Genomic DNA, 22,251 nt, shown 5'->3' on the forward strand with positions numbered 1-22,251 from the left:
ACAAATGAAACCTCTGATAGTGTGGATTCAGAATGGCACATACACTCGCTGGTTTAATATTGAGAAAAACGTATGCCCAGAGCCCTTACAATTCTTGCCTTTTTTAGATGCGCCCGTAAAAGAAGTGGCAGTGTGGACTAAGATTACTCTTAAAATCTGGAACAAAATACAGACAGCTTTTGGGCTTCCAAAGTTTATTTCATTACTAACGAGCATCGGATCTATGAAGACCTTCACACCTAACAATCTGGATACAGGCTTTAGAAAGTGGTCAGACATGGGACTGGCTCACCTGCACCAGTTATTTAATGAGGATAACCGACAATCGAGCAGCTGAAAAAAGATTTTGATCTTCCCAAAACCGATTTCTACAGGTACCTACAATTAAGTAGTAACTTTTCTAACAACACACAAAGAGTGGGGAAAGCTTGTGAAACGTACACCCCTAGAAAGGTTTTTAATTGAGATACATATGGGGAATGGATAAGAAAACAATAAGTAAATTATATAACATATTTTTATCTATGAATCTACATAATTCCCAACAGATAAAGCAGAGATGGGAATCAGAAATGAACACGATCATAACACAGAATAACTGGGAGGAAATGTGCACAGATGCACACCTAGTTACAAACTCAAACACCTGGAGGGAATTTAAATGGAAAATAATCACCAGATTCTTCAGAACACCAGAGATAGTAGCCAAGATGGGCCCAACATATTCCAACTTGTGTTGGCGGAACTGTGGAAGCGCTGCCAATCAGCATATATTCTGGCTATGCCCTAAATTAAATACATGCTGGAGAGAAGGCTTTGATGCCCTCAAAGAAATCTTTCAACAGGACATCCAACAAGACCCTACAGTAGCACTATTGGGAGCGATACCTGAAGGCCTGGATGGGAGGGCCAAAAAATACCTCCTAAACATATTACTCACAGAAGCATTGAAGGGTATAACCATCAGATGGTTAAAACCGGATCCCCCAACATACGACTTATGGATCCAAAAAGTATGGGACATCTATCAAATGGAGCGAATCACATATTCATTAAGACTCCAGAAGCCGAACGATGGGGTCCTGTCACAGCATTGTTACTACAATGATTGTTATTACTGAATGTTGCTCGACCCTCTGGTTGAACTGCTCTCGTTAACTGTCTCTGTGCACACACACATCATACACAATCCCCTACGAAAAGCACATATAGCACATACACTCAGGAGTGGACAATTATTATTCAAATTATTTCCATCCATCCATCCATTTTCAATACCGCTTATCCTCATTAGGGTCGCGGGGGCGCTGGAGCCTATCCCAGCTGACATAGGGCGAAGGCAGGGGACACCCTGGACAGGCCGCCAGTCCATCGAGGGCAATTCAAATTATTTATTTTATTTAATTTGTATTATTTGTATTTTATTTATTTTATTTTTTGATGCAATCTTTTCATTATCCTTATTTCCCCTCTTCTTTTCTTTCTTGGAATGAGCACCATTTGATGTTTGTTGTTCTCTATGTGTTGTACACTGTACCTGAATATCATGTGTACCAAGACATACAACTGAAAAATTGACAGGAAGCGACTGTATGAAAATACATATTGTTTGTTGTTGAAAACTAAATTTAAAAAAAAAACAGTAAATCTATTGACTGTTAGTGCCAGTCATAAACATAAAAAATGACAATGCACATGTAAACACACAGCTGTTCATCATAGTGCCAGTATATATAACTGAGATGTCACTGGGTGTGTCTCACCATACTTAGTCACCAGATTATAGGCCACATTGGGAACTGCTTCCACGAGATTCCCCAAGAATTTGAAGGTGGGCAGGAAACCCTTCACACTGAGCTGGTCACTCAGCTGGACAGGGAATGCACAAAATAAAAATCAATAACGACAGATAGACAACAAAGGAACATGGCACAGACACATATATAGAATGGAAGGCTTCCCAGCATTTTAGCTAAATGTCTTTTATAGGTATTATTTTAGCAGGCATGAAAAAAACAGCAGGCATGAAAAAAATATACTTCCATAATCATATCTATGATTTTAATTTTACATTATGTTGAAATTATTTAACTACAAATTCCACAACCCCAAAATTGATAATCCCGATCCTTATCCATGTAATCCATATTAATCTGAGACAAATCCCTGTAATTTATGTTTTTTTCCAAATCTTTTCTAGTAACATAGATGAGACCTGTCTTCACCTCTGCCTGGTGCTATACCTCTGTCATCATCAGTACACACAGCTTTACTATCATCCACCTGCAGCACCGGCTGCTCAATTCAGTCTTTTACACGGCTGCCTCCCCAAGAGGTGACAACCACAGCGGCAAGAGGGAGACGAGCCTGGTCTGTTTACTAAACGACCCTGGGAGATGTTGTGGGTTTCACGAGCACCGTTAAATATTTCATAACGTTGATGCATGTTCTGTGCCTGCACGTGTGGAGGAGCAGGTGTGTTTCTTTATATGACTGGAAGTATGCTTGTCCCACCTGTTTGTGTATCTCATCCAAAACAAAGCGGTACGACAGCTCGCTCTGGAACTCCAAAAGCAGCTGAACCAGCACTGGTACACACACACACACACACATACATACAGACGCACACACGCATGCGTTTACACAGACACAAACATCGACACAAAACACAGAGACATTCATTAAATGTTGGCATTCAAGTTTAAGCTTAATCTTTTACTTCATAATATTTAAATATCTCCATTCCATGCAAAAATTCCATGGTTAATTTACGTTATAACTAGAACTTATGTTGTGGATTTCTAGAGCACAGAAGTAGTCTTTGACAAAGTGTTTTGCCATCTATTACAGAAATGTAATTAGTATTATCAATCAAGACCAATAACAATTAAGTGTCAGGTCCACTCTAATGCATTTGGAAAATTCAAATGTGTTGATTTCGAGTGGTAACCACTTTAGCAAATACCAAATTCATATACTGAACTCTTACTCCATGCAGAGCAGATCTTTTGGGAATATATCGTGTTTGATATGTTGTTCTTGATTTATAATAATCCAGAATGAATGCTGACACTGTTACGAAGATAAAATATGGACATGTTATCAAATCAAATCATAGAAGAGCTTGTTTAATGAACAATAGATTGATAATAGCATATATATATATATATATATATATATATATATATATATATATATATATATATATATATATGCAATATGTTCCTTGTCACATGCTTCCTTCACTTTAGGCCTCAGCTACATTCCTTTCTGTCTCACATTGTCTGTACAATGTTTAGAATTCTCTTTGAATCTGAGCCACTTCATCTCAATTAACCTGAAATGATTAGCTTGATCTTCAAATGTTTCCTTGCAATGTACATTTTCAACCTCAATTGATTTGGGGGTCAAATTCCCAATAGTCAGCCAGCAAATGTTTAACTTTAGATTGTGTGCCTTGACATGGTTTGCTCCTTTCTTAAGGGATCAATGATAATATTGTTTCTCTTTCACTGACTCTCCAGATACATGCTGGAGAGTCATAGTTTCACAAAGGCAACATGCCTTTGTGAAACTATGACTCTCAGCTCAAACAAAACTTTATATGTATGTGACTGTTCGCTTATGTTCGAAAGGTTCTGGAAGATTCCTGGTTTTCTTTCCCCTACTTTGTTTCTCCTCCCTCACACATACAACACATATTATGACTGCATTATTTATAGGGCTCAAATGAGTTTCACAATGTGTTCTTCACAAATTCTCTGTGCAAAGAGCAAAACCAGTGTCAGATGTTAAGCACTCTACTTAACTATTACAGAAAAGTGGTCCCTGAGGCATTTTGAGAAACCTACCATAATATCTCCTAACACCATAAGATTTTTTGCATTTTGAAAGACTTTGCTGCAGTGAGACAAATCTGACTGTTAGAGACAGCTAGTTAACTGTGAGTCCAACATTACAACATAATCTGCATATAGCAGTCTAAACTGATCATTCAATACAAAGAGACAAGGTAGTGCAAAGTGTAGCAGTAAAAGAATATCAATAAAATGAGGTCAAAAGCGTTACATTTAGAAACTGCTGAGTGAAGTCAATTTAAGATCACCGTAGTAACCGGCAGAGATCATTATCAGAGTCACAAAGAGAGTTCTTGTGTAAGTGTCTTTGAGATAAATAGATACATACAGCCTTTGTGTGTGTGTGCACTCTCAGACTGTCTGCATTGTAATAACTACATAAAAAAAAGTACTTGTCTATGTTTGTGAGTAGGGTGTATGGATGCATACAAGCGCACACATACACATTATCTGAACCAAAAAGAGACATCTCTTCACCTTGGTCAACCTTTTCTAGAGTGGCTTGGTCCTCCACTGTGTGAAGCATCCCTAGGGACAGAACAGAAATGACACGATGGATTTAAAGAGCACACTTCACAAACAGCAGTTTTAAAAGGTCTACCAAAGGTATATTGGATACACGAGAAATTAATTAACTAGGTTAAGAAATGGGAGCGTGACAAAATAGAAGACACAAAGTAGAAGGAGATTTTCCTGATCTGATGTGAGGTCCTGGGACAGGGATGTCGTATGTGTACAGATTGTAAAGCCCTCTGAAGCAAATTTGTAATTTGTGATATTGGGCTATACAAAATAAACTGAATTGAAAATTTAATTGAATGTTATTGAGGCTTGAGGTTGAATTTATCATACTGTACAGTTTGTACCCAAATGGAACTGTGTGAGTCTATAATCTACTGCATCCTGCATTAGCTTTGCAGGATTTCCAAAACATAAAGCAGCAAAAAAACAATGTCATGAAGCAAGTGTGTGAGAAATACTACAACTGCTATGGCTGCATCTGTGAATACTACCCTACAAGCATGGACATATGAAATGAAAGGAATATTTTAAATTGGATTATGCTCTTGATGGCCAATGGTGGAACTCAGTTTAGCCCCACAAGCACCGTAATGGCTTTTACTGTCATATAGGCTGTAGCTTTTACAGACTTCACTTTTGCCATACACCCTCCTATTGCCCTAATTTGATTAAAGTTTAAATGGCATAATACTGTACGTTGTAATAACCTGGTGAAATTCATCCAATGAGGAGATAAGTATCAATTCCATAAAAACACACTGAGGCGTTAGAATTTTATAAACTGTGCTTTTAACCTGCCACCCTTATAGCATGTCCTCTATAAGCCTTAGTAATTAATAGTGGTAAGGATAATAAACTGGCCCTGGCAGAAAAGTATTTACCACAAAACAGGGATAGAAAAGCTACTCTCCCTGTACGCAAGCAGGAGGGTAACTGTCTACACTCGGTGGTTGTCATAATATTGATGACTTTATAAACATCTAGGATAGCTGGATGAGTGCTGCACCAATTCATCGAAGATTCTCATCAATCATTGTATCATAACAAAGTAATTATTATCGGTATGCAGTTTTATACTCTACTTAAAAATTGGTCAGCAGAGAATATTTAGACAGTATTTAGATGGTCAGAAACAGGGAGTTTAAATTAAACTTTGTAATTGTATTACCAGACAACTTCACATTTGATTTAATCTAGTTGTCACTAAAAAGAGGAACAGAAGGTATATACCGGGTATTTCATGAAGGGACAAAGATCTGCTCAGTTCATCATCAGTAAATGTAATGTATGTATGGGTTTGATCCACATATGGCCAGTGTGTACTTTCATTATGTATGTAACATGGAAGAAAAGCAGTTAACAGCTGGTCAACTCTATTGAATCTATTTTTAAATGTAATTACATCATATTGTAAATTACTCAGATAGCATAGGTATTGTGATAAGCTCTATTGTCTTGTTTGTTCGGTCTGACCTTGCAGACAAGCAGTGTTGTGACTGCAACACTAGCAACAACTGTGGACTGACCCAGTGGAGATTAGTTAAGTGCTGGTTTGTGATGGGCAATATCAAATGGAGGATCTGTGCGATGCCCAGTAAAACTTACTGTTGATGCTTCTCGTTAAATGACCTTCCCAAACACAAACCCACATTATGACTTATCAGCTTAACATTTGCGACAGCAGAACAGGTGACAGTTGAAAGCCTAGTGCTTCCCAGTCATTCTTGCTAGTCCTTCCTTCACATCTTAATTTGTATGATCCACTATTTCTCACCCAGTAGAGAAGTCATAAATTGCTGAGAGGCCCTGTCATCCTGTCGGAGCAGCTCTCTCAAGGCCCCCGGAGAACCCCTCAGTACCCCACTGATGCTGGACAAGGCAAAATACTTCCTCACTGACTGCAGCAGAAACAGAGGGAGGTAAGACGATATATGGGAGGCTCATTAAAAGAGAAATCAGCAGGATAATGTAGTTTCCGTAAATAGTTTGTGATCAATCCTAAAAAAGTACTTAAGAAGACAGAACACGCTGGGGAATAACACACACACACACACCTAAATATGACTTAACCCAATCCAGCCAAATAATGGGATGATTCATTTTCAAATAAGATAAATCAAGTGAATACTCCTCACCGCTATCTCTTCACTGTCAATCATTTCAACGACACAGGCCACACAGAGCAACGGCCCGCTACCATCTGCAGGCCCCAGGCGGCCGCTCCATTTGGGGTCATGCCGGAAGTGGAGCTTGTCACAAACAATATCCCCTCTTGTAATTTCACTCATTCTACCTGTTGAAACAGAACAACGCAAACTATGGCGTCTATAATCATGTTGTAAGTCAGGCAGGTGAATACAACGCTCGTCACCCTAGCTACACACAGCTTGACAAATTAAAGCTAACTGTGACTTCAAGCTAATGGTTGCAAATTAGAAACTTCCATCACGTTCCTCAAAAATCAACCGTCGGTATTTTTAAGGGAAACTTGAAAAAAAGAAAATGTATCTTAAGTATTGACAACGCTACCACGACAGATGTATTTAACGTTATGTAATCCGGTAAACTAACCGTTAACTTAACTAAACTCAAATATGTTGTGGCGGATCCGACGGGAATTCACCTCCGCGTTGTTTAATCAGTTCGCGGGCAGGTTGCGTGCGTGTGGTGCGTTCAATGTAACCTCGGAGGTTGGATTCTTCCCACTTAAAACTTTTGAAGATTTCAGAATTTCAAAGATCGTTTACCATAACCAGCTAATAACACAGTTATTAATACTTCATATTTTGACATCGACTTAAATGCAAACCAGGTTTTACAAAGCGTTATTAAACAATGTACTGCAATGTAAGTACAAAAAGAAATATAATGGCAACGAATAAACAAGTAATGTTACTGATAAAAAGAAAAATCCTAATGTTATGAAAGAAAGTATTCAAGGTCAAATGAATAGTAATAAAAAAATAGGAATTAACAACACAACGCTCCTGATTCTTATAGAACGATACTGAAATAACAGAGTCCAGTGGTGAGCAATTGTGGATCATTATTCCAAACTAGTACGCCATAATTTCCAGGCAATAACGAATTGCTAATACAAGTTAGAATAACATGAGGCACACTGCATATATTTAAACGAATATATCTATCGGTTAAATGTCTCCATTAGTTACATCACACTAGATTGATTCAGAGAGGAGTAATCTCAGTAATTATGCCATTATGTTAATTTGCCATGTTATCATATTTTGTATTTTCTTTTTTTACCTGAATTGCCTTTACTTAGGTTCCACGTTACTTCTTGTTTGTTGGTCCATCACCGTTTATACAGTATTGCTATCAAAAATGTAAATGTATCAAAAGTCTCTGAAGTTCAACAGAAGGCTCATATCTTGAGCAAAAGCCATACACTATCTTCAAAAGGATGCACCAATTTATCCTCCAAGGAATGTCATTGCTAAATAATATCCTGTGGGTATACGCATAGTGGGATGCATGAGACGGTTTTGCAGTATCATTTAGCAGTGAAGGCCACAATGTGGTTATTGCCATGACAACAAAAGCCTCTCGGCAACTATCTGATGATGGGAGTGTGGGGGCGAGTATCAACCACTACCTACATGTCAATTTATAATCTCTCTCTACTTCTCCTTAAACAGAGTTCCCTGCTCATCAAAGTAATGCATGCCATAAAGGGTAGCCAGATCAGCTCTGCCTCATGAGCGTGAGTGTGTCTTTCTGCACACACACTGACGCACTCTCTCAAAGTGTCTCAAAGCAATCTCTCAAAGTGTCTCAGTCTGCAATATGTATGTGCAGGAAGTGGTCAAAGCCTTGTTTGGCTCACTGAAAAGAGCAGCAGACCTCTGACAAGCAGCAGGTGGAAAATACTTGTTTCAAAAGTTCTCATCTGTGCCTGGACAGGAGCTAAATCCATCAGTCTCAGAGTTGTATTGGCCCCTGAGGGAGAGTAAAAACAACAACAGAGAAAGAGACAAAGAGCTCCTCTCACTATTCAGGTGGGAGCCCATATATCGGTTAACTTTATTAAACTTTTTCACATCGAGAATTATTTGGGGCGCCTATAAAGCACAGAGACAAATGGATTCAGCTTCTGTCCAAGCATCAGTGGAGTCTTAACATGCCTCATCTTTGCATTTCTCTCATTTGACTTGACATATTTTGAACCACTTCCTGTGTATAACCCCTCTAAACACACACTTATACACGCACACACGCACATACACACACACACACACTCACATTATGGTAAGCAGAGGTAACAATGACAGATGTACTGTATCACTGTGGTAATCCTGCAGGCTACATTCTGACAACATATTGGAGGACTGTGTTCAAGCTGCTTCACTGCCCAGGCAATAGATAGTGCTGCATTCACTGTTAACACAACAAGTATTAGTCTCTAACGGGTCTAAATGAGATGTCATGCATTTTTAAAGGACATACCAAATATGTAAACCTTAATACTGAAAAAAACACTTGTTTATTTAATGAACCCAAATAGTTAGAAAATACCACACTTACAGGCAGCACTTTGTAAGATATTCAAAAATAAGTTTGGTTCTGAGAAGTGAATGAAATAAAGAAGGAAGAGGGCGGGACAAACCAGACGCGCGTGGGCGGGTGTGTGTTTGTGTGTAGGAGAAGCGGCAGTCACTCACTCGGGTGCAACGTTCAGGTGCGCTTCACCCTCAGAGGTGAAAACTCCTGAAGTCGCTACGATGGATTATTTATGACAGTTATTTTATTATTTAAGAAACAAAATATGTAGAGGCACCGTGCAGCATTGGAGAACAGGCTAAATAAAGAGAGAGTAACGACTTACGGTAAGAAATGAAAACTCTGCTCTACTTTAACCTGCAAATTGACCCCGATGCTCCATTCGGTGCCTATACGATTACCTATCGATTTATGGTGTTTTTCCACGTGGCTTTTTCTGACAAGAAGTATCGCTAATACTGCATCCATATCTGTATGATGTCCTCTTCTAGCATGACTATAGGATTACAATTATTATAATATTAAAAAAAGATCTCGTTTATAAACTCTTCTTGGTCTTTTATAGTGACTTTTTATGATGATTTAGGCTGCAGTCTATCATTGATCTGGTATGATGAAACATTCTTTGCCTACTGTTGTGCTGTTATTTTATCATAATCACTATCATTATCTATAACTGGCTTCTTATGTTGACTTAATTTTGCCAGTCGCAATGTGTGTCCCTGAATAATCTATAAAACACATAACTTAATGTACACAAAACATAAGCATTTTAGGAAACAAAGTTAGATACTGTCTGATCACCCTAGAAGGTGGATGTTCTCTGTGGTTTATTTGCACAAATGAATGTACTGCATTACTTCCTGTGGGATTAGAAACATTAGTCATCAGATGTTTCCATGCACAATTTGAAAGAAACAGAAAGCCGTATTTGCAAATACACGGCATACTTTACCCTCAGCATGTGAGATATAAAACTATTTCTTTTAAACTAACATCACCACAACCTTGAGATACTGACACAATGAATATATAGTGTGTGTGTGTGTGTGTGTGTGTGTGTGTTTGTTTGTTCACGGCTCATTATATGTTTGCTTTAAGTTATACGCATTTGTCTTCTCTTCAGGTGTTTTGCTTTGTCTTATCTTTGTGCTGCCTCAAAAAAAACCAAACGAAGGCAAACAACAAAGCTAATCTCCACTCTCAACTGCATCAGCACTTTCCACAACTGATGTAAGACATAACAAATAAACAGGGGGAAACTGGACCAATAACAATGGCTGGTATTAGCCATATACAATACGCCAGCGTCCACACACAGGCAGTGCAGGTACTGTACACACCAGTGAGGCACACAGGGAGGTATAGCAGGTACAATGGCGACGTGTCACGGAGACATGTGGCGTCATTGTCGCCAGAGCCCTCATATTCTGTCCTTAGATAGCACCAACCAGGGGAGTATTGGCTTTCACACCAGGACAGTGGACTACTCAGTACACCAGGACTTGACTTGACAGAGGTTAAACAAAAAACTCTGAAATTTGAGGCTTTCTTTTGGATTGGAAAGTAGTGATGAGAGACGACAGAAAGGACGGAGTTTGAATTTCCAAAAGATGCTCCTCAGATCTGCATGCTCGGGGCATGACGTGAACTGACCAGACGTTAAAGTCCTGCCGAACTGTAAAAAGAGAGATGAGAGAAAGCAGAGAAGAAAAGACAGTGACAAAAGTAAGTGAGGATTGGGTGTAGTGTGTGAAAAGAAAAAAGAGAAAAAAAACAGTCTCAAAAGTGACTGATTGTAATGATGAAAGCGCAATGGAATTGATAATGAACCATCATTGCTGCGGTGGTGATGATGGATTTTCATCTTCAAGACGATGATACGAGGAGATTCATATTTATTACGAGGAAAGAATTTTGGCTCCTCTACACGAGATTGCTTTTCTTCAGTTAATTGGATTGATGGGTCGGTCGCTTTGTGCACTGAGAGACTCCATTCAGAGCCAATACAACCCGTGTCACATAATAGCGAGTAACAGAAGAACAAAAAGGGGGAATAGTCAGAGGCACAAAAATAAATGCTGCGAGGCATTTTTCATCGACTGTGTATAGGCATTGTAACTTGTATCCATTTGTCCACCTCCACGATATATATATATTTTTCTTGTTTCAAATGCCACTTTTCTCATCCCATCTTCTCTCTCTATGGCTCTTAGGTTGGGGGTGGGGGTCCTAATTTCCCCCCCCTTCATCAACTCATCCATCTCTCACACCGCTTACTCTCTCTTCTTCTGTCTTCATTCTCCTCAGCTATCTCCAGTCTGCCCGTTCTCCCTTTCCTCTCCGGACATGTCAGTGTCCATGAGAAACCCGCTCCAGCGTCGGCGCTCTCTCGGCCCTGTCTCACCTAAGCGCATCTATAGAAACCTGTCCGTCAGACTGAGAGGTGGAGAGTCATCTGTTGCCACGGAAATGGCCGCGCCCAAACACCAGCGCAAGGCTGCAGATGCTGTAAGATATTATATGGCGGCATTTCTTTAAAGAGGAGGTCTGGTCGCTTTGGCTGAAATGCTAGATTGTCTTTATTTAAGTATTATGATATGTATTATTTTGACATTACATGCAGACTCTTTGTAACTATGAATACTTTATCCCAGGCGAGACTTCTGCTCTGATTTATGATTTGATTTGTGTGCCCTCTGTTACCGCATGGTCCCTTGCCTCTCTCCTTGCACAGATTCCCTCTATCTCGTGAAATAAATCTCTCGTTCGATATGAATTCTCTTCTTCTATCCCTCTCCCTCTCCAACCCACCAACCCGCTGTCTTCACCCTGCTCCCCATTAGTACCAGACCTTGTGGGAAGCAGTGGAAAATGAGGACACTTTGGCCGTACAAAGCCTGCTGTCCAGAGACCACACCAACTGTGGAGGAGGAGGAGGCGGAGGAGGAGGAAGCAGCACGAGGGAGCGAGGGGAGAAGAAAGAGAAGGACTGGGATAGGGAGAGGGAGAAAGGGGTGAACAGGGTGAGCGAACAGGGGCTGGTCCCCCTGGACGTAGCTGCCCTTACCCACAATTCTCCTCTGCTCCATGTGTTGACAAAGGCGGGGGCCAGACATAACCCGTTTTGTAAGTCTTGTGTTTTTACATAACATGAACATTCTGTTGGAAGTGGACAGGTTCAATGCAAATCCTATTCATGCTCTCTCTCTCTCTCTCTCTCTCTCTCTCTCTCTCTCTCTCTCCCTCTCTCAGTGTGCATACCAGCAGAGTGGGCCCTTAAGCTGGATGCTTTGGTGGCACTGGCGGGCAAACAGGTGGAGGAGAGGAAGAATGAGCTGTTGAAGAAGGGCGGGGCAGGGCCTCAGGCACAGGCCGACGTCCACAGACACATCCGCCTCTGGAGCCTCAGGCTGCAACTGTACTGCCGCATGAGACAGAACTTCCAAAACACGGGTCAGTGGTCTTGGGTCAGCTTGTGACATTTCATGAAGTACTGCTTTGGACACAAACTAGGTCGCAGGCCTATTTTTTCCTCTTTTTTTTGTCTTTTCAGTCTCCTCTTGCTAGAAATACTGTTATTCTCTCATTTCCACCCCCTGCCCTCTTCAAACTCAATCTCAACCATGTAGAGCTGATTTATTTCCCATTCTCCTCTACGTACCCTTCTCATCCCTTCTAGCTGACAACGCCACAGTGATCAGGTATTCAGTCCTACCTCTCTTAAGTTTGACTGATTTCCTGTCTGGACTCTTGTGACGCCTATAGCTGGCCTCTTGAAAGTCACTCCAACCCCTCTCAAGTAATCCAAAATTCAACAGACTGCCCTGTCATCAACCTTTCTAAATTCAAAAATCAAAACCTTGGTGCTGGTGGATACATGCGTAGAAATCGACACTTTCTTTTCCTCTTCTCTTTGCTTTCCTTCCGTGCACCAAGTCGCCTACCTCGTGCCTCGCCATCGCTTCAAACTCTCATGTTTTTTAACACTATATGTGATAATATCCCCTCTCTTAAATGACTCTGTATGTAAAATATAAATGTGTTACAATCACATGTGATCACACTGCAGGAATTCATGTGTAACTGGGCTGGGGTTACGGTTGTCATAGTGATATTGTGATAGTTTGCTGATTCCTGTAGGGAAAAACTCTCACTGGCTCTATTCATAGGCAAGCGGGTCAGAGTGCAGGCTCAGCACCGATCAGCTCCCACAGAGCTGGTGGAGACTCAGTGTCTTGGGGCCACGCACAGCTGCACATTGTATTACAACACTGGGTGGTTAGGTTGAGGGCCAGGACGGACACAGAGATTCTGGTCAAAAATACAAACAAATATTGAATAATCTGTGGTTGTCCAGTGAGAATTAGCTGTTCTGCTGCTCACTGTGTTAACACAGACTACACACGCCAGGAGCCAAATGTGTTATTATTACTTTTAAGAAATGAAAAATATATATTATTAAAAACATACATTCTAATAGCACCGACTGTATGTAATACTTACAATGTGTATTCTCTGTGGTTGTTGTATTCTGTATCATTTAGTCCGAGAGCTATAAGAAGAGCTCATTTTGAACAGTGGTCTATCTAAATGTTTTGCACCAGAGCTCCCCGGGCCTCCCAGTCATGTGTCCATACTGGTGACCAGCACATCCTCTCTATTTGTGGCGATCAAAGAGCCAGAAGGTCCCACCATCGGGCTCAATACCCGCTACAGAGGTAGGTGGTGCATAACAAGACATTCATAAAAATTAGATGAAGAGACACCAGATGGTTATATAAATATAATCAAGGTCTCACACATCATTAAAAGCCTCATAGTCATGGATCTCACTTGCCTTCTCTATTGTTGCTACTTGGATTTACAGCTGCTTAAGTTTCATACTTTGCAGCCAATGGTATATTAAGCTCAAGTATGAGCAAGTTCCCGAAACTGTAAACAGTTAAATCCTTGGTTCTCGGGGGATTTGAGTAATGCCAGAGAATCATCTACCAGTGAGATTGTACTGTGTTTACAGTGGAGTGGAGCACCTCGGCCAGCTTTAAACGCATCCTCGGCTCAGCCCAAGTCTCAGAGACCAAGAACCCATCCTACAGCATCAAGGGACTCACAACAGTAAGTCACACGGTGTATTCTGCACACACATGCGAGCACAGACTGCGTTTCTTGACCGCCATCGACTGCGCTCAACCACTTCCCATAAGACAGCAGTTGTCCCGCTGGGCGGCCTTACCTAACCAGATGAATTAATAATGACGACAGTATGTGATTCCTTTGTCCGGGAATAAATGATTTCGTAAGGTTAATGCATGGTGATAATCTGGCTGGTCTGGTGCTTCTTCAAATGCAGGGAACACATTACTTTGTGAGAGTGAGCTGCTACAATGTGAAAGGATGGGGCCCGCCTCAGTGCTCCAGTCCGGTCAGCGCTGCCCCCTCCAGTGAGTATACTGAACTGCAAACTGGGATGAAAAAAGGATTTAACGCCTCGAAAGGGCTCCGTTCTTTTCTCTCGGTCCTTGAGTAATGGAATTAGTTGGCTGACATCAAGCTTGATGTAAACAAGTGGATTCCACTCATGCCTGGTAGATTAATGAAATATTAAATCGTGGCCTTGTACTTGTGCTGTGAGTTTGAATCAGCCTCGTATTCTCTCTCTCTCTTTCTCTCTCTCTCTCGCTCTCTCTCTCTAGCTCTCTCTCATATTGACACAAATCCAAATATAAATCAGAGTACAACCAAAGTAGTGATATTCAACATGTTGCGGTGTCAGTTAGGTAACGAATCTAACTTTGAGGAGACGTCAGCAGCTCAGAATGAATCGGCACACAGATCGTCTCTCATCACAAAGATTGGAAAAAGCAGCACTCAGGATTCTCCTGCAAATGAGTTCTTGATGTCTTAAATGATTTCTCCCCCCTAATTGTCTCTCTTTCCTCCTTTGCAGGTTGGAGAGAGTGTATCGCCGTGTCACAGTTCAGGAACCACGAGGGCCTTGTGAGGAAACTGCTGCAAGACGCCAGAGAACCACATTACAGAGGATTCTGCAAAGGTAACACAAGGTCTTTGGTTATGGAAAAACTGAAGCAATCGCATATGCAGCTGCTTATAAAAGTCCAAAAATGACACTAGGCATATTAAATACCATTGTATTTCTGTCACAATGAAAAGAAAAAAAACATATAAACCTTGTTGGCCAATTTGCATGTCCTAATTTATACACATTTAGCACATTTGACCTTTAACTCTTTGCTTGCTGCTGCTACAAACAAATTTCCCCCTGGGGATGAATAATGTATCTATCTATCTATCTATCTATCTATCTATCTATCTATCTATCTATCTATCTATCTTATCATGTACTAAAAACAATCTCTCTCCTCCGACTATGACAGCATGAGTTGTTTTCCCAGCTTGAGAGTTGCCATCAGAATTTCTTCCGTGGTAGTTATAATAATAATAATAATACATTGGTTTTATAAGGCGCCTTTCAGTTTGACGTTGTTTTCCGCTGTACTTGTATTAATGTGTGTGTGTGAGAGAAAACTCTTCTCATTCCAGAGGATATCTTCTCACCACCCTCGTCCATTCAAATATACTGTGCGTGCGCAGACAGAAAGTGCTTCTCATCCTGACTCATCCCCCTCTGCTCCACTCCACAGAGAGCTCTAAGCCCCAGAGTCCCAGCAAGCGGCTGTCTGTGTCTCGAGGCATCAAACAACTGTTCCAGTCCGCCACCAAGTTTGTTCGTCTCCTACAGAGGTAGCGCTCTATTCGTCTCACCTGTCCCACGTCGTATCCGTTACGGTCATTAAGAAGAACAGTAGTCACAAGATTAATGATGAATTAACTACGTTAGGTACCAGTGGATAAACAGGGCAAGTGGGAAATGTTTGAAGGAAAGACACAAACATCTGCATACGTTGCCATGAAGTGAAGCTGTCATTTACAGTTGACAGGGATGTATTTAGAAAAAACATGTTTCCTCCCTTCATTTGGCCCGTCTTGCATTGATTTCTTTTAGGGGCGTGTACCTGGCTACTGTGTTCTACCACAAGGAAAACATCCTGGTGACAGCCGAAGATCAAATCCCACTGGTGGAGATCCAGTGCTGCTCCACCTCCATCACCCACGACTTTCTTTGGTTTGCCAAGGTAAACTGTCAGACGTCACTGACGCCAAACGCTGTTGCTAACTTTCAGATGCATTTGCATACAGGTGTCGTCAGTGAATTGTTGATTTTATCATCTCATTTATCAATTCTACAGACGTAGTTATTGAGAATGAAGGCTGTGGAATTCTCTGTGTGAATCTCAGATGAGAAACAAAATGTTTTTCTTCTTCTTGCAGTTGTCCTGTGCATGGCAACAAGTGCCCTGGCTCCAGCAGGCCCTTTCCTCAGCTCATTCATCTTCCTCCTCCCTCCTTCAGAACAGGCACAACATTCTAAGAGCCGTTTCCCAGCTGCAGGTAGGAAGTTAAGCCGCATACTCACAGCGCAATGACAGGCATCAGAATGGGATAATTACTATTCAAATGACCTCTTAATATCCCTCCTTTGTGCTCTCACTGCACCCTATCTCAGGCTGTATAGCTGTTAATCCTTAACATCCTGGCATTTATTCATCTGCATGTTTCTGTTCTACACCTCAACCTCTCTCTGCCTTCAGTCTTCCCTGGGCACAATGCACCTGGGCCAGGTATACTACGAACCTCTGAAGGACCGGCAGGGCAACGTCCTACTGGTGACTCTGAAGGAGTTCCCAAACCCTCCCGGGTGAGTCAGTGTCCTTTGTTTCATCCTGTTAACCCGATGAAACTAAGCATTTTCAATCAATGTGCTATACCAATATTAATTCAACATTTTTTTCTTTGGTGGTTCCACGTGGTTGCATTTCATTTGAACCCGTTGTCATGTCCCCCTCTCAAAGCCCTCCAGACCCTCGGCTCCACTGGATGCCCCTGGCCCGTCTGGAGAAGAACCGCAGCAGAACCCCTCGGCTGGCTGAGCCCACCGCCATGGACATGCTCTACGAGCAGCTGAAGGTGAGCCCAGGCTTGTGTGAAAGAGAGGCACGCAGAACAAGCCGAACATCATGGAGCAGTGGCTATGCGTAACAGAGTGTGATGAGCACTGAGTGTGTCGTGTTTGAGTGCATTGACTTTCCTGATTTGATCACCGAGCCGTGGTTTTCTCTCTCGTGCCACTCAGCCCTGAAAAAAATGCAACGTAATCAATTCAGCAAGCCCGAAACAAAAACAAAACGAGATACTCCAAATAAAGCACATCTGGACTCTTCATCCTGTTAACATCTCTTTAAATGCCTCTGTTGCCCAGGAGAAACTGTCCCTCCACAGGCACAGCATTCAGTGCGCCAAGCCGGGTCTGTACGTTGGCATCCTGAAACTGTGCAGCTCAGTGGAACAGATCCGGGTTCTGGTGCCCCAGAGGCTGCCCAATGTACTCTGCCACACACGGGTCCGACACAATGCCCACGTCTCCAGGTAATGCTGTCTGAACATGTGACTTATCGTGACAGCGCCACGCTGTAGCTCTCACAACAAATCACACTTTGTCTTTGTTGGGCATTTTCCAAAGCACACCAACTGGCCACAGTTGGAGTGCTTTGGACCCAAAAAATAAATACACAATTCTCAATGTGGTAATTCCTTTCCCTGTAAGTCCACACCCACTAGGCAGCTGCACTGTGACTGCATCACCTCACAACAATGTCATATCTAAATCCATACAGAAATGTGAGACAATGCTTTGGGAAATGCTGTGCCTGAACATAAAGTAAATGCAATTTGTAGTTAATGGCCCACAACATGCTAAACTACCCAATCCTGCTTACTTACCACACCTTTTAACTGCATCCTCGCTGTGTGACAGAGAGGAGTGGGCATGGCTCCAGAGTCATGTTTACACCACAGCCAATGGCAGCGTTCCAAACCTGTTGAGCGGCGAGGATGAGAGCGCGATGGAGAACAGCGGGCTGGCGGAGTTCATCATGTCCCTGAGAGCGGCTGTGACACACCTCCTGACAAAGCTCAACATCCCCCTCTACAGGGTAAAGAAAAAGCTCGCAAAACTATTGCAAGAATTATGGGATTCACTGTTTAGAACGGAGAAGTTTATTCTGAACTACTTTGGTCTGTATTTACAGTACTTTGTTCTATGTCAGATTGCCTTCTGGGTAAATGCAGGCGTAATGAAGTTCAGTTCAACATGAACAGTTTTTATCCCAACATTCGGTCATGTTTGTGTGTGTGTGTGTGTGTGTGTGTGTGTGTGTGTGTGTGTGTGTGTGTGTGAATGTGACAGGCGTATCAGTACGGAGTGTACACCCGGGAACTGTTGCAGTTTGGAGACAAGCTGTCTATGCTGCTGCTGCTGCCTCCCAGTGAGGACTTCAGCTCCAACTACTGGCCTCTGGTGGGGACAAAGGAGCCGGGGCTCACCATGCCCCTGCAGATCTTTGAGCTGGGTAGGTGGAGCACTATGGCCATCCATGTATACGGGATCTCTCTCACAATAGTAGCATCGATGTGTTGTTTCATCTTCTATGGAACTAAAGTAAAGAATTTTAGATAACCTCCCAAAATAACCCATGAAATGCACTTCAACCATTGCCAGTTTGATTGGAAAGTATAATATGCCTGTTGGTCTTTTGAAGATGAGTCACTTCTTTGTTTTCTCCTCATCTAATTAGTCCTTTGATCCTCCTTTCGATCAATACTTGAGTTTATTTCGTCTCTAATTTCCTGTCGACCCTTTTTGAAAATTCCCACGCTAAAGGTTTGATAAAGACCACTAATTAGTTCTGAGGCTTTTGTTTCTCTCTGAAGTCATTTTGTTTTTCCTCTCAACTCATCACCAGTTCACTTCTGGACCTATGAACGCGACTTCCTTTCCCAGTACTGCCAGGCCTGGGTGAAGCTGGAGCTGGACTCTCATCTGGCCCAGCAGGCTCTGCGAGAGGCGCTGGACACCAAGGAGGTGCAGGAGGCCCGAGAGCGCCTGAACCACATCACGGAGCTTTCCCATGTAAGGTCGTCCACTTGAAACGTGCAGGACAGGCAGGACGACGCACTGATCCACCAATGGTCTCAGAGCTTAACAAATATGTATTGTCTGCTTTTTCATTGGAAATTAAGGCTTTTACTCGACCCATCAATGTTTTTAATTAAGTTAGGAGCCCAGATATACTATATTTTGAGAATGTTACTTAATCACCTGGAGGAAATGTGTCAGTTGACTACAAAAAGGGATGGCTAATTATAATGTTGGTTGTTGGTAGCTAATCCCACTGTTCCAGTTTCTTTATTGCACATTATTTACCCGTTTCTTCAGCGTCTGGATGTGGTGTGGAGGGATGCCCGCTGGATTATGGACTGTCTGCAGTGCGTTCGGTCCAAGCAGTGGGTCGGGGCGGTGCCTCTGGGCCTGGTGATGGGAGGGGATCCGCCGCCATGTCCTGATGGTGAGGACGAGGAGGAGAGCTTGACCGCCAGACTGACGTGGCCCCATCGCATACAGGCACAGAGAGCCATTGCAGGTACAATGAGAATGTGTGTGTAGAGAAGCGAATATTAAATCATATTCTAGTACCATGTTCAGGATTGAGACAGTCAAGGAAATAAAGAACAAGGTTATTGTTGTAGTTACATAACACATACAGTACGTGCAGTTACCACATTTAAACATATTCAACGACATGGTCGCCATTGTGGGTTTATTGAGTGTAAATACACACTCCTTCAATCTAAAATTCTTGTCAACATTTCCATTGATATTAAATATGTCTTGGCGCATCACAGGAAGAGACTGTATACTAAAAACAAAATAATGTATAAGAGATACTATGTACGAGTGAGATAACAAAGTTAATGTTGATGTTTAGCGTGTATAATGTTTAATGTATCTTGTTTAATGTTTAGCATGTGAGCTGCAATATTCATACATTTGGCGTGTTAGCTGCAATATGAATTTCTGTAACTTGCTTCAGATTGAATGCTACTGTAATTTAAGGATCAAGATTTTTATTTTATTTTTGTCTCCCCATTTCCCTCCCAGAGTCTTTAGTTGGCGGGACTCCATCAAACGTTGTATCTGCTGAGGTCGCCGCTCCATCAGGAATTATGGTTGTCCCTGAAGAGGCCACGCTGTTAATGGAGGGTGTCGCGAAGGGAGGATACCCTGTAGACATCACAGCCCAATCAACTGTCGACTTGACGAGCCTCGGCCAGTCAGAATTAGGATGTGCCAGCGCTTTAATCGAATCTGGACTAGAGCCTGGTGCTGTTGCACAGTTCGAAGTGGGTTACACAGTTCTGGAAACACAGGAGTCCTACAGCGAAGAACAGGACTTTCCTTCGAGCATCACTGAGGTAATCCGGCCAATGGAGATGGCAGAGTTGGTGGACATCTTGCCTACACTGAGTCTTATTGAGGAGGAGACCCCCAGTAGCCCGTCCACACCGTCAGTACTGGATATGCTGGAGAGCTTTGGACTGGGGATCGGAGAAAGAAAAACCTTCTTTGACTTTGAGAACTCAGCCGGTGGTGGGTCAGAGACTTACTGTGAGAGTACCGACACGTCTGCCATATATGCCACAGCGGATGCCAACGGCGGTGACGTGCCGGTTTTCAATCCAGGGGATACAGAAACTATGCAGGTTCCCAGCAAGGGAGCAAGCTATCCATTGAGAAACCAGGTGGAGTGGGACAGACCGGCTGACAGTTCATCCTGATATCAAATCAAGCATTTCTTCAAACTAGTATCAATTCAAAACCAAATTAGTGGGCGGCAGCACCGTTCATTTACGGACAGAGAATCCTAGTTGTAAATGGCATTTGTACTCTGGTTAACATTAACTGCTGCAGAGGAAAATTCAAGTGACATCTAGATACGACTTCATCTTTCACACGATTTATGATATTTCCACATTTCCTGTCCCTGAAGTTTGTCTTTTCGTGCTTTTTGTGTGGAAAAACTAAGCTATAGTAGTAAACTCCATCCCCCACTTCAGCATGAAGCAACATTGCTGCTTGTTGAAGCTCATAAATAAACTAACTATAGAACACACGTCAGTACAATGGAAGTGCCGTCTATAAATAGCTGTTATACTGAATATGTAATTAAATTGTTTCCTTTTGATTTACTTGTGGCATAACGAAACAGTAGCCAGATTTATAATTCTGTAGATTTGACATGGACTGCTAGTTTGCCAGTTCTGATATCTAGATTGCTATCTAGCAAGAGAAAACATGCAATTCAGACAAGGAAGAGAAGTCGGGGCCAAAATGCTGCAAGAATACTCAAGATGTCAACTTACATAGAAGCACGTAGGAGAGGATTTATTCTTCCATTTTTCACACAAATGGTCCTTCACTACAAAGGCCTATTCACAGGTTTTCAAAAGTACTCCGTTGTTTCAGTTATTTGCCTTCTATGTAGCATACGCATTGTGTTCTGGTCAGGGAAAAAATGCACAACATTCAAATTCACACATTCATCTTCTTTTGACCTTGGAGGAGATTTGTCCGTACAATGTTTGCATCTTTATTTACTGTATCTTTACCCCCTCCTGCACGGCATCCAGTCAACCAGAGATTGAGCTACAGCCAAGGAGACTGAACACATGTTTTGGAAAGATTGGGAATAGAAGAATAGAACAGGAGAGAGCTCAGTGCCTTTCTTTTTTCTTTTCTTTTTTTAATTAAGAGGCATTATCTTTGGTAGGAATAAGATAAATACATGATGAATGGTCATATGGGTTCAAACAGCCCAAACTGTTGTTGTTAGAAATCCTATTAAACACTTCCTGCGACCACATACTGCTTCAGCATTCCATGTTTCATTTCCTAAACTTATTCTAAAAAAAAGGCCCTGCTGCTCTTCAACAGGTGTTTTCACTTGACCTGCCTAATTAGCGCTCTTCTTCCTGTAGGCGTGTCCATCATGTGTTTGATTGACGTCCTCACTCTCCAGTTGCACTCGTTCAGGCCAGACAACTCACTCTTCATGGTACTTTGACGACCACATATAAATCCACCATAGCGCATGCAGTAATTGAACATATCGTCCTCGTGATGAAGCGAAAACATGGGGACATCTATTTTGAAGAATTATTATTATTATTATTATTGTATCTAGCTAAACAATTTGTGGAGGGTCGTCTTCCTGTTGTGTTCGTAATGATTGTCCTGAACCAAGTAGATATACTTTGTAATATCATTTATGTGATATTTTACATTTCTAATTAACTTCCCAACATCAAAGAGTCACTGATTAGGAGCTCGAAGCTGTACGTTATCATTTCTTTCTTTTTTTTCCATCTAAAA

The 22,251-nt window shown here is 41.8% G+C and overlaps 2 protein-coding genes across 2 annotated transcripts in view; one reads left to right on the forward strand and one right to left on the reverse strand.

Annotated features, from left to right (window-relative positions):
• LOC117735043 (meiosis inhibitor protein 1-like) overlaps positions 1 to 7,019 on the reverse strand; it is a 56,512-nt gene extending 49,493 nt beyond the window's left edge. The window contains exons 1-6 of the mRNA XM_034539451.1: positions 6,951 to 7,019; positions 6,515 to 6,672; positions 6,154 to 6,277; positions 4,335 to 4,385; positions 2,515 to 2,588; positions 1,764 to 1,869 (exon numbers count right to left, since the gene is read on the reverse strand). Coding sequence (XP_034395342.1) covers positions 1,764 to 1,869; positions 2,515 to 2,588; positions 4,335 to 4,385; positions 6,154 to 6,277; positions 6,515 to 6,667 — 508 coding nt within the window. The 5' untranslated portion in view covers positions 6,668 to 6,672; positions 6,951 to 7,019. The remainder of the gene's footprint in view (positions 1 to 1,763; positions 1,870 to 2,514; positions 2,589 to 4,334; positions 4,386 to 6,153; positions 6,278 to 6,514; positions 6,673 to 6,950) is intronic.
• A 2,055-nt stretch (positions 7,020 to 9,074) lies between these two features.
• On the forward strand, positions 9,075 to 21,732 carry LOC117734858 (ankyrin repeat and fibronectin type-III domain-containing protein 1-like). Its single transcript, XM_034539162.1, has 19 exons — positions 9,075 to 9,226; positions 11,211 to 11,411; positions 11,747 to 12,029; positions 12,156 to 12,356; positions 13,508 to 13,621; positions 13,921 to 14,018; positions 14,254 to 14,344; positions 14,851 to 14,955; positions 15,566 to 15,665; positions 15,928 to 16,057; positions 16,254 to 16,373; positions 16,574 to 16,680; positions 16,835 to 16,949; positions 17,242 to 17,408; positions 17,797 to 17,974; positions 18,229 to 18,391; positions 18,785 to 18,951; positions 19,258 to 19,462; positions 19,981 to 21,732. Exons 2-19 carry the CDS (start codon positions 11,250 to 11,252, stop codon positions 20,655 to 20,657), a joined length of 3,183 nt encoding a protein of 1,060 aa, XP_034395053.1. The 5' UTR covers positions 9,075 to 9,226; positions 11,211 to 11,249; the 3' UTR covers positions 20,658 to 21,732.
• Positions 21,733 to 22,251: the final 519 nt, after the last annotated feature.

This window comes from Cyclopterus lumpus, chromosome 8 (genome assembly GCF_009769545.1).
Source record: "Cyclopterus lumpus isolate fCycLum1 chromosome 8, fCycLum1.pri, whole genome shotgun sequence".
Lineage (NCBI taxonomy): Eukaryota > Metazoa > Chordata > Actinopteri > Perciformes > Cyclopteridae > Cyclopterus > Cyclopterus lumpus.

Coding starts and splice junctions, on each gene's coding strand:
- LOC117734858 (XM_034539162.1), top strand. CDS start 11,250: ATGTCAGTGTCCATGAGAAACCCGCTCCAGCGTCGGCGCTCTCTCGGC. Junction 14,345..14,850: donor GGTCAGCGCTGCCCCCTCCA/GTGAGTATACTG, acceptor CCTCCTTTGCAG/GTTGGAGAGAGTGTATCGCC. Junction 14,956..15,565: donor TTACAGAGGATTCTGCAAAG/GTAACACAAGGT, acceptor TCCACTCCACAG/AGAGCTCTAAGCCCCAGAGT.